At 40.1% G+C, this 13,100-nt stretch overlaps 1 protein-coding gene across 8 annotated transcripts in view; it reads left to right on the top strand.

The window, feature by feature from the left end:
* RIMS1 (regulating synaptic membrane exocytosis 1) overlaps positions 1–13,100 on the top strand; it is a 257,595-nt gene that overhangs the window by 106,415 nt on the left and 138,080 nt on the right. For all 8 annotated transcript variants that reach the window (XM_075554901.1, XM_075554903.1, XM_075554902.1 and 5 more), the window contains 2 exons: positions 1,059–1,130; positions 9,610–9,722. In XM_075554901.1, coding sequence (XP_075411016.1) covers positions 1,059–1,130; positions 9,610–9,722 — 185 coding nt within the window. The remainder of the gene's footprint in view (positions 1–1,058; positions 1,131–9,609; positions 9,723–13,100) is intronic.

Genomic DNA, 13,100 nt, shown 5'->3' with positions numbered 1-13,100 from the left:
TCAGGTTTCCAAGGCTGTAAATCTTTATGGAAGCAGACCTCTGCATCTCTCCCCTGGGGTGTGGCTGGTGGGTTAGATATGCCAGCCTTGATTCTCAGCCTATTTAGCTCTTACACCACCAGTCCTCATTCTCGTGCCTTACACATCCTGCCACACTCTAGACACTCAGACTGTGTGAAATCAGTGAAAGCAGACACCTATCTCGGTCAGATTATTGTGGAGAATCAGTAACCAATGTAGAAGTAAGCATTGTATGTTGTAGTGTATCTCAGCTTCTGTTTAAAATGTGCCTTTGACCACGGTATTTTTTTTCTCAAGACCCAGCAGTCTAGACACATTTGAAGATAAATAGACAAGTGTGCATGAGCTGCCTGAGTCCTATATATAAGATACTCCCATGGGAAAATATATTTCAGGTTCCATATATTTAGGGTACAAAGGGACTTTGAGAACATAAGGTAAACTGAGAACTTTATTATTGTTTCCTTGTGGCATGTGATTAAGATTGTAACACGCTATATGATAACAAAAGCATCCTTCCTACAATGCACTATAATTTAGAGGATAATTTTAATAGTTGATTTAAGAAGCTGTCAGTTTTCTCAAACCTGTTTCACTAGAGAGGTTTTTCCCACAGTTTTGTGGGTGGGAACCACAAGGGTAGCACTAAACTTGACTTTGGAAAAGTGAAGGCAGTGTTGCCCATCTGTGGTCTTTGGACGTGTAAGCCGTTGTCATCTCCATCCCTGTGGGTCACTGTGCCATTTCACCTTGGAATGCGTGTGCTCTTCCAGGGAGGCAGAGCTGCTCAACAGGGACCCGTGTCTATGATTCAATCTGACCTCAGAGTCTTAGGTCACCTGTTGGGCAGCCTATGCCTTCCACACTGCCATGATTCTGCGCTTTTGTTTTTGTTTTATTTTATGTACTAACTTACAAAGCCACTTACATAAGAGCGTTGCCATTGTTTCATGTCTGTTTGTTAAAAGTCATTGTATGGTGTTTCCGTGGCTTTATTCATCATATATTCTGTATTTCTTGAACATTTCATCCCACAGGCACTCCAGAAAGTCTGAGAGAACTAGCATCCCCAAACAGACTAGGAAGGGTACTGCCTCCGACGCAGAAAGGTAGGCTTGGTGCTGTGCTGGGCGGCCGGGGTCCGTGTTACTGACACACTCGGGTCTCTGCACGCTCATGTTCTGTCATGCTTAAGCACAAGCGTGATGGACAAAGAAGTACAAGTACTCCGAGCTAGGAAGGTTCTCATTCAAGAAGCAAGAGCAAATCATCTGTACAGCCTTAAATCTTATGATTTTTGTGATCATCCTCGTGACTAAAGGTAGTTCAATAACTCACTTGTCCTATTATTTTGTTTCTGAGATAATTAAATGATCCAATGATTATACTACCTCGAATATGCAAGTATTTTGCGTGTCTATCATTTACTTGAAAAGTGTCATTTTTTCTTTAAATCGCTTTTCTACAAATGGCTAATCAAATCTACAAGCAAATCTCAACCAAAGATATATTCTGAATCAAGGTATTACTGACTTTGATGGCTTAATAACTCAATTCTACAGATTTTTTAATTATTTCTAGGTTAAGATATTAATACTTATTTGGCATGATCTAAGAACAACTCTAACTCAAGTGCTGTATACATTCATGAGCCCACTCGTTGATCCAGCAGTCACGGAGACAGACAAAATGAATGAGTGCAGCATGCCCCAGCTTGTATTGCCGAGGGGAACCCAAGCCACAGTGAGCGCTGAGAAGAAAGTGCGGTGAGAATGAGGTTAGGAAACAGATGTAACAGGTAGATTATTTCATGAGAGAGAACAGTATCAGGAAACACTGAGACTTTAAAGCTGTTCTCCAGTTTGAGAAAGCTGCCACTTTGGGGGTGGATGCAAGGACACTGGCATTCAGGGGATGGGGAGAGAAGGCCAGCAAGAAATTGGAGAAACCCTTAGAGCGTGTGCTGTTAATGACCTTGTGACCTTTGAGCTGCCACTGTCCTTAGCCCTGAGAATTACAAGCATAGACCATTTAATAACGTTTGGTAAGTTGGACTGAGCAGGGCCCCAGGGCTGCTATCACACCGTAGGCTCTGCTGAGACAGACTACCAGAGAACCGTGCAGTCAGCACATGTACGCCAAGCCGGCGCTCAGTGCCAGGACTACACTTGTGAGCAGGCAAGAGGAGCAGAGATTACCTCTGGGCTTCCAGTAGTGCCCATCATCTGTTCCGACTCTCGGTTCCCCATCCGTGTGTGCGCAGAGGAGCCACCCCCAGGGTTCTCAGAGCATGTTTTCTCAGACGCACATTGCCAGGTTTGTCTTCTGAGAAGCTGCTGAGGGGGCTCAACTTGCACAGTAGTCAAGTGCGCAGTCATTTCCACCACCCCGGACTCCACGTTTTATTTAAGATCTGGACAATAGGAGGCATGGTCAAAGATGAGGGTGAGGGGGGAGTGGGCGGGTTTCCTGGTTAGTGGTGTGAGAAAACAGTTAGCAGTTCTTAAAACCTCACCCCCACCAAGTCAATCCCAGCGCATAGCAACCCTGTAGGATATGGTAGAACTGCCCCTGTGGGTTTCTGAGACTTTAAATCTTGATGGAAATTGGCAGCCTCATCTTTCTTCTAAGAAGTGTCTGGTGGGTTCGAACCTGTGACCTTCAGTTAACAATTCAGTATATAGCTCACCATACCATTATTTAGTTAATTAGAACACTTTATGTCCATTGACAAAAGATTATAAGTAATATACAAGTGATGCGTACAACTTTAGTTTTATAAAAGAGTTGACGGATGAACTTTCAGTAACGAAATACAGGGCTCAATTAAATATGTAAATGTTATTATGAAAAATAAAGGTTATCCTTCCAACTATGCATTTTGAAATCTCAAAGAAAAACAATTTTTCTGTAAATAACTCAAATCCCTTGGGCAAGTTTTCAATCTCCAACCGTCTTTCCCAGCTCACCCACACATGATTTCAATTATTTCAGCATCATTGAACATTTTCCTCAAATCTTTATGCCTTTGATTCCATTTAGGCTACTTCCATTTCATAAACAAATATTATCTCTGAGGTATCCATGTAGTTATGGATTTTAGATTTTCTCAATAAGCAAGTTTTTGACTGTAGAATATTGATTACCAACGTGTTTCATGCTAAATTTTTAGAGCCATCTAAAGTTGATGACTCTAGATGAGTAATATTTGGGAATCTTCCTGTGACAGTTATCTGCAGACAAAGCAAAAATCCATCAATAAAAATAAGAAGAATTTGTTGACTACTAGTCTCAAATATTTGTGCCAGGACTGTATTAATATTTTCCTAACTTTAGTTTGCTACATGTAAGGTTCAATACATAAATCTTGAACCTTTTCAGGTGTTTGGATTTCTTTGGTTGTAATTAAAGCTCTTCATTGAATTTTATGAGAGCAAAAATTATGTACCCAATATTTAAATAAACTGTTGAATAACTAGTTCTCAAGGAATTGGCCTAGCGTTTCAGTGTTACTGTTAGCTCTCATTACTTCAGGAGAGTCCTTGAGTCATCTTCTTAGTGGGAAGTACACTGAAGATAGAGTAGGAATGGTGCGGACCCTGAGTTTCGACCATTGGTAGTTTGCATCCTTTCCAAGGGAATCCCGCACAGTCACATGTTGGCTTCGGGCAACCTGTGTTCTGTCATGAAGGTAATATCGCAGGCCCTTCGTGGCCTCCAACAAGTCTTCTCCTGTAAGGAACAACCTTGTAAGCAAGTATCTTGAAAAATAAAGTGACAAGTTTAGGTGGTAGAGAAGAAAGACTGACTCTGTCTCATGCACAAGCCTTTAGAAGCAGTGCTTCAGATTATCTAGGAAAGGCCTGCATTTCACCCTCCTGTGCATTCAGCTGCATGAGCTTCAGCAACATTTCTATATTTCACGGTGGTGACCTTTCTTCCTCTCTCAGCTACAGTCTGCATTCTAACCAGGTGATGATTGGCCTGGATTACTATTTAGAACTCTCCCGGGTGCATATTCAGCTTTACTGTTGCCATTGAAAGGGCCGGTACTGGCCTGCAATGAGGCATTTAGGTGTTGCTTAGTCGGGAAGAAACATTTACAGACTTGATCTTAAATACCTTGTGTATGCATATCCATGCTGACTCACAAGTCGTTTTAGAAAACTCAGAACTGCAGTTGGTAGCTGACGAGATTCCCTGGGAGTGAGAGTGTAGCAAAAGCAAAGTCGGACTACAAACCGCAGGTTTTGTGGAGGAAACCATTTTACTTTTGGCCCAAGTCAAAATACTAGTCTTACGTGAGAAGAATAGGCGTGGACGTAGTGGTAAACATGTAGATAATCATTTGGAAATGGTAAACTAGAGTCAGCACATTTAAGTTTGGAAGAAAATTTTGCTCGATTCATTTTTAAAACATGTTCCTAATTTCACCTTCAATTCAAAATTAAATCAATGGGACCATTAAGTGAGATTTGACATCTGTATTCCTTATATACATGTATATGACTATGCGTGTCATTTTTGGGTGCCACAGAGTTGATTACGGCTCACAGCAGCCTGTGTGACGGTGGAAGCACCCCCTCCCCAGGTTTTCCAGCTGTCACGTGTATGGGGCCCATAGGCTGGTGTTTTCTAACCGAAGCGACGCAAAACCAAGCCAAACTGGCTGCCACGTGCATTTGTTTCCAAGACTGTGAGTCTTGACGGGAGTACAACGCCTCGTCCTGCTCCCCCAGAGGGACTGGCTGTTTCGAACTGCTGACCTTGCTGTTTGCAGCTTGACACATAACCACGGTGCTAGCAGGGCTCCACAGTGCCACCACACGGGTTCAGAACACCATCCTTCTCGTTAGCAGCTGAGGACCGAACTGTTGCACCCCCAGAGATGTATCTATCTACGTAGCTACTTGCCAGAGTAGGTACTAAGTACCGTTTTTTATTTTATTTCTACAACTTCTCAGAATGCAATATGTTAAGTATTGACATGATATTTGCTACATAGGCATGTATCTATATTATGCACTCCACGTTTAATTCACACAGATATGTGAAATTGCCGTGTGTCAGTGCATCACGTAGAAGCAGAACCTATCTTAAATGGAAGAAATGAGAGCAGATGTGGAAATTAGAAATGCCTGTATAAATTTCATCTCAGCGTGTTTTAGCTCTGTCTTTTAGCACGTCACTCTATGACCTTCAGTTTTTCTATATAAATAGAAATAACACTTCTCAGGCCTCTTAAAAGAGCACAAGAAAAAAACACAAACAGATGTGTAGGCACTTATACATGCGTGCAAGGCCTGTGACTGAGCCTCTGAAAAACAGAGTCTCAGGATACTTGTTAGCAATCATTTTACTGAACCTGGGTTCCCTCCCTGTTCCAGCCTCTTTAACTTTCTACTCCCAGCCTTCTTCCTGTAGTGGGTTATGTGTTGGGCTGCGAAATGCAAGGTTGGCAGTTCAAAATCCCATCTGCTCCTTGGGAGCAAGATGGGGCTTTCTACTCTGTCAAATAATCACAGGGGCAGTTTTTCCCTGTCCTGTGGGGTCCCTGTGACTGGGATTAGACTCGAGGACAGTGAGTGTGGTTTGTGTTTTTGCATCCTTAGATATTTAAAACTTGTCATTGCATTGAAGAAGTCAAGGCTCTAAAGCAGGGGTCCTCAAACTTTTTAAACAGGGGGCAAGTTCACTGTCCCTCAGACCTATTGGAGGGCCGGACTATAATTTAAAAAAAACTATGAACAAATTACTATGCACACTGCACATATCTTATTTTGAAGTAAAAAAATCAACGGAGCAAAAACATCCAGTGGGCCGGATGAAAGTCGTCTGCAGGCCACAGTTTGAGGACGCCTGCTAAAGCATGGACGTTCTCAGCGTTGCGCCCCTGTACCTCAGAATGTCTGTGGACTTCTCCTTCCCTCTTAGCCCAGACACACCGCACATTCATCTCCAACCCTTGCTTATGTCCTTCCAAATTACACTTTTTCGCTCTTCCCCAGTTTCTACTCCTGTAATCCCTCCTCACCTCCTCGTTGTTCCCTCCTGCCGTCCCCCTATAGCGCACCCTCCTCTGCCCTGGGACAGCTTCGCCTTGGACCTGTGTCTCATAGGCGTCCCAGGCTGGCCAGTGCAGAAACTGCTCTTCTACTTGGGAGACTTCTAGTTCCTGTCAAGGGGGAAAACCCACCTTGTGCTACAGGATTCGTCTCTAACACCACAGCCTGTCCTTTCCAGGCCTCAGTGCTTGGAGAGGAGACACTAAATCACATATTCTTGAGTCGTATGGCATTCACTCCAGAAATAATTTACCCTGCAAGGGCTTTTTATCCTTGTGATGTTTAGTTTGGTTTCACATAAGTTCCACCAAAATTATTCACATTTCCAGTCATTTTTAAATGGTCATTAAAAATTTTTTTTAAAGCACTGGCAAGTCAATTCCAACACAGCAACTTTCTAGGACAGAGTAGCGCTGACCTACGGGATTTCCAGGGCGCTCACTGCAGCTCCTCCCACCTTCCAGTGAGCTGCCCAGAGCATAGGAGCATCGTCTCTGGGCCACCCGTGGCCCTTCCGTCGACTTGTGGTGTTTATGAATGGCCTGAACATTGAGTGACATGCCAGCACCTTAGAATTTACCCATACTTTTCTAATCATTAACTTTCAAGATACATTTAGAAATTATACTCAGGACAGGATTGCTTGAAGTTTATTCTCATGATAGTGATTTCTAAAGATGAATATGTTAAAGCTTATGTTCGTGATTGTTGTAGAGGATTTAGTCATATAATATCTGCCATTTATTTGAAAAAGCATAAGCACCGTTAATATGGAAAGTGAATTCAGTATGACTGAAGAGTTTTCAATACATGGAGCATATTGGCAGTTTTTTTCTTTAACTTGGAAATTGAAGTGGTAGTCAAAGTTCAAATCCTCCGTGAGGGTTTCATAAAGCATTAATCCACAGCTCACAGAGATAAAATGCTTATTTATCAAAGACATAAATGTACCATATTGTTCTCTGAACATTGTCATGTGCACATTTTATTGTTCTGAGATGTTGACACACCCAGAATCGAAACCACACTAGTTGTGGAAAACTTTTCTTTCCCCCTCTTGCTCTCTCAAAAAGGCAACCTTCAATCTGAATATCTCAATATTTAATGGCCAGTTCTTTGAGAGAGGGCAGGGGAAGCAATAAGCTAGAGGTTAGACAGGTGAAGGCGAATTAACTCACGTGAAGGGGAAAGACACTGTTCTTTTACAAGAGGGAGAAGACACCCAAACAGGGTGAGGACCAAGTAAGCTCCTGCGAGGTTTGATAAGTTGCTTAAATTGTTGATTACAAAAATGATAAGCTGAAGTGTAAACTCTCACCTAATTCACAGTAAAAACTTTTTTTAAATTACTGCATTTCTGGTGAGATTCCGCAAGTTCATACATTTTTGATCAATTAATAAGTGAAATTCCCATGATCACTTTAAAAAGGAGCAGGTCCAATACATTGCTTCTATCACTGAGAAAAGTCTAACATTGGCATTTTAAATGTGCTTTATATTTAAAATACATACTGAAAATGATGAAAAAAGCTAAAGCGTGTATCTTGTAACCAAATATATGTGTATGTACATCAGTTTTTAAATAGTTGGTCCTTAAATTTTAAGTTGGTTTTACAATACTTTTAAACAATATAAGATAATGTTAATGAACACATTAAAATGCTTTTGTATTCAGGAGACTATGTTTTTATCCACAACTCAGACATTTCCATTTAATACATTTTTTAAGAAAGCATTTTCCACCTTATTATATTATTCTAAATCTTTGGCTTACTTAAATTAACCCAGCAGCCATTTCTGTTGTTACTCAACAAAGGTGGATTTACTGCCCAGTGAAATTAAGAACCTTGTGGAAATAGAGTTCTACAGTACATTATCTCATCTTGAAGCAAGTGCTTTTAATAACCCTTTATTCGTTACTGTAATTTTAGTCACTCGTTACGTCAACATTGGTTTGAGTTTATTGAACTCTTTCCCTGTGCAGCTTTAGGCTCTGGAAATAACCATTCAGTAAAAAGCAAGAGTCAGAAGAAGTCTCTGTCCTTGTGGAATTCATAAGTAGTTCATTACATGAAAGGGATCGCAGCGCTTCAGGAATCACGCGTTATGCACACTGGGAATAATAACTTGTCAGTTTGCTTTGAATTCCATTTCAGTAATTGTGGGATGGGGTTTCTTCTGGTTTTTAACATCACTGTCTTTTGAGGGTAACCAGCCTTTTCTTGGACAAATGTATGGTATCAAAGTTAATGTGAACCTGCTGACTCAGATTTTTTTTAACCCTAACGTTTTAGGGTTCTCCCACCATGTCTTTCTAGAAGGGGACACGCAGCCCCACGAGCGACTGATCAGCCAGTCATTAGGGGGAAGCATCCCACTCGCTCCAGGTCGAGTGAGCACTCTAGTGTCAGAGCACTGTGTTCAATGCACCACCTTGCCCCCGGAGGGTCGGCGCCACCTTCTCCGCTTCTGACAAGGTTGCTATTCAGTGTCCAGCCCGGCATTCATGTCCTGCCTCCGGGTGTTGGTGTGGTGTTGTACCTTCCTGAGCTCTCGATGCTTCCACTCATTCTAACACCCTAGCATTGAGTCCCTTCTTTGTCACACGTCCCCTTTCACACATCCTCTCTTATCGCATCTACTTTCACTGTGCGGCTGGTATTCTGTAGTTCCTGCCAACTAACGACCATTGAAAGTTAAACCTGGCCGTGTTACGTCCTTCCATCTGTTTGTGGCATTTTCATATATACAATTCTATTAATTATGTGACTTTTATAACAAATTACTTGAAATTGCAATGTGTATTTGCATTTAAAAAGTATAAGAGGAATAAAAAATTAACCTTTCCTATGTATTCAGTGAAGCCCTAAGCATGTTCTAGAATTCTCCAGTTAAAAAGAGAATAATGTTTGCGTGCCAGCAGATGGCAGTCAGCTTAATACTGAGCAGTGGCGATGTATTTTACACTCTACTCAAATGACCATCTGGATTTTGACCTCTGCACATAGGGTTTTTGCATGTGTCCAAGGGTTATTTTAAAAATATCTTTCAGTTTTTTTCTACATCAAATAAAGCCATAGGTGAGCGGCCATCTGTGAGAGTCTATAGTTGGAATTATTCTCATCCATGAGGATATGTTCTAGAATATTTCTTGTGGTGGTAGCAATTTAGGCAACTGATTTCGGCAGCCTCAACTAATTCATTTGCATTATTAAGATGCAGAGGCTCCGTGGTTCAGCTCTGCCACCTGCAGAAAGTAAAACTTAACTAGAAATGAACGAAGAGGAGTGAAACTGATTCTGCTCCGTTCAAGAGCTTATGGCGCAGAACTGTGCGGGATAGAGATGCTCTCTCGCCCTTTGCCCCTTTTCGAGTCCTTCCTTTTACACCTATCACCAAACTTACTGATTCTGCTCCCGAAGGTCCAGTTGGGGGTTTTATGTAACAGAAAGAAGGAAAAGGCTATTGTCAGACTATAGTGGAATTTCATCACTAAACTCCCCCCTTTGTGTTTTGCCTGCAGAATGCACCGACAAGGAAGTCCAACCCGGTCTCCCCCAGCAGACACGTCCTTCAGCAATCGGAGGGGAAGACAGCTCCCACAAGTGCCTGTGAGGAGCGGCAGTTTAGAACAAGGTATTCCTCACAGAGAGATCTTTATCCAAACACCTTGGGGTGGAGAACCTCTGCATTTTACACCTCTTTATACGACGAGCAGTCTTTCTGTCAGATCTGCATATGGTTTGTGGAAGGACACGCGTGGTTAAGCTGTTGTCTGCTAACCAACATTTGGTGATGGGAAATCCACTAGCCACTCTGGGGGAGAAAAATGTGACACTGTACTTCCACAAAGATGTGTAGCCTTGGAAATCTCCTGGGGAATTGTTACCTCAACCTATGGGTTCACCATGAATTGGAATCCAACAGACGTGTTTCTTAGGATTTTCCCTCCAGTTCCTGCGTATAGTTAGCAGCGTGCTGCTCAGTTCTGCCGAGCGAGTAACGAGTGAATTCTAGATAGTAAGTGAAAGGAAATCGCCGTGCCTAGAAATGCCTTTTTTCAACGAGACAGAGGAAAGAATAAAATAAACTTCAATACAATATGGTATTTTATGTATTGACTTACTTTACCCTGATGTAGAAACCTTTTTAAAATTAAACAGCTAATCATATTGAAGACTTTACAGGTGTTCTCGATCTCAACTTCGTTGGCAGTATCTTGTTTTCTAAAAATAAGTTTGATGGTGACAAAGGATCACAGTACACGTTCCATTGTTATCCCTCAGCGGCGTCTATTATTTGAAGGTTCCCTTATTGAATGTAAGCACACGAGAGAACGTGGTGTGTGGTGTGTTTGTTTTGATAGTGGACACTGACGTCACTGAAGGGCTAGAGCTGGATGCTTGAAATACTGGGGTAGAATAATCACGTACGTAAGGTACTACCACAAATTTCAGTAGATAAAAATGATTTAGCATCAATCTTTGTTATCACATGGTTCATCTTGAGTGTGTTAAACAATGTTCTGGGGTAATTTCTCATTCGTGTTTCATTCTACATACGATGATCTTAGACCTAATAAAAGATGTACTGAAATTTTATTTCTGTGAACAACTGAAAAGTTAACATTTTGAATTCTTTTTCCCCACAGTGTTGGTTGTTGCTGATGAAAACATTTACTTTGTTTGTTCTTAATTAATGATTCTGGGCATGGGTAAATGGTAACATTGCGAGCCTGTGTTGTACTCATGAAATTCAAGTACGTTCCCAAATGCCTCACAGAAATGCTAGAGACAAAGAAGATAAACATACAGTTTCAAAGTTTGTCATGAAGATTTCTTGAATGTGATAGAGAAAGTTAATGTTGCAGCTAGGAGGTATCAACTGATTAATAGAGAAGTACTGGTGCAGTGAACTCTAGATTTGTATTTTTTAAAACTCTCCATCTTGTTGGTGAGCCAGGCTTTAATTTTCCGGGTTGTTATAGGGTGTTCCTTCAATTAACAATAAAAATATTATGTCTTGTGAAACACTGACTTTCTTTTCTAAAATACCAATTAATTCATCTGAATAATTACTTCACGTGCTTAATAAACCTTTTCTTCTCTATCCTGTTAATATTTTGAGATGATTCAAAATGAATTCTATTGAAACTGTAGTTAGCAATAATCCAGATGAAACTATTTTAAAATTTACTTTTTAAAATATAAAAGTTGGGTGTTATTTGAATGATCCATTAGTGAACTCCTGTTGCACAACTGAAAAATAGATGCAAACTGTGGGATTCAACCACAACTCTGCATTACTGGCCGCATTCTGCCGAGGACGCTGCCTGAAAAGGTGTTTGTTCCTAAAATTCTTTGCATTTCCTCCAATCGCAAATAAGCATTCTTCCAGGTTCAGTAGCATATAAAAGTACTACATAACAGGTTTTATGCAGTAAAATGATAGTCCAAGTATTTATGTAGAGATAAGAATTTCTTCTACAAAGTCAATTAGAATGTGTTGGATTTTGTTTTTTAAGAGATCCTTTTTAAATGTCAATACCAGTGTTACCATTTACATTTGTATTCACAGTTGTCTTTCAGCGCAATCATCAAGTTGTAAAGATTGACTTGAGGAGGGAAGAAGGGGATGGCTAAGAATGAAACTGATGGAGTAATTGTTTGGATATTTAATTGCAGAAATACACTCGTAAACACTTTTTGTTGTTTCCCTAAATCTATGCTCTCAATAGTCATATAAGTATAACCATTTAAAAATGACAAGATCTTTATTGCACCAAAATATTCTTTTATAATTAAAACCAATCAGATGTACTTTGATAAACCTGTACTTTGTGACTTTTGGTAAATGGTGATACTATGTGCCATTATCCTGTTTTGGGCCTATTTCAGACTGAATAGTTGAAAGGACAATTTGTGTTTGTCCTAAAAAATTTTTATAAGTAAAACTATGATTCACAGGATTTAGCACTTTTTATTTAAGAATGATTACATTATTGTTCTTAGGGCTATAGGATTACATAGTTGTTGAGTTCTTATTTTTTCTCCTTTATTATTTAAAGTGGTAAAGTTCTCTCTCCTATGAAGATTAATGCTGGCTGTAATTTATTCCTAATTAAGCCTCAATTACATTTGACTTTCTTCCCTTCTTCCTCCCTTTCATTTTTATTTTTAGCAAAAACAATTTTCTTTATTTAAAATAATTGAGTTGATAAGCAGCTGACTGGTAAGAGAAAGTATTTCAAAGGGTTTCGATACCTGGGTAGATACACAACCTTTTAATGAACTTTATTCATATGCCATTTCCAGACATAAGTATCGACGTTATTGTTTTTAGGATATGTGTTGGGATGAGTTCACTTGTGTGTCTGGATTTGTTTCTCTTGTAATTTATATTATTGCCCATTTTTTGTACCATGCAAGACAATTTTATTTTAAAGACTAAGATGTCACTTCAAAAGAATATCAGGTTAATTTTGTTTAAAAATGCGAAATTTCCTCTAAAAATTGAAAATGTTATCCCATTTTCTACATGGAATCTGATGATGATGCTGGAGTATATTTTGGGGGAAAAAGAAGAGAAGTTGTTACAATACAGATTATGAAGTACAGCAGTTGAAAAAGTAGCCTGGTGTTTTCGATAGCTTGAATAGCCTGTGGTCCTTGGGAGCAGACTTCCAAGAACTATCTGTGGTGACAGGGCACAGCTGGATTCCGGTGTGCCCCTTCTGTGGCATGAGACTGAACACAATGGAACTGGGTGTGCTAAAAATATATATGTATGTGCCTTTTTTAAACCAGCCGTGTGTTGGTCTTTTATACTCAAATGAATAGCTGTGAAAGAAGTCTCTAGACATAATTCATAAACTAACAGTTAGCAGTGTGCCAGTAATATTGTTGTTTTAGTCAGTTTGCTAACTGTCACTCTACTGATGCTCCATTTCAGAAAGATCTGCGTAGGCTACTCTTTATCAGTACTTGTTACATGAATACAGAGGTTTATGAAATA

The sequence above is a fragment of the Tenrec ecaudatus genome, chromosome 7 (assembly GCF_050624435.1).
Source record: "Tenrec ecaudatus isolate mTenEca1 chromosome 7, mTenEca1.hap1, whole genome shotgun sequence".
NCBI classification, from domain to species: Eukaryota; Metazoa; Chordata; class Mammalia; order Afrosoricida; family Tenrecidae; genus Tenrec; species Tenrec ecaudatus.
Note: the sequence above shows the minus strand (reverse complement) of the source record. Positions and strands in the feature narration are given on the sequence as shown.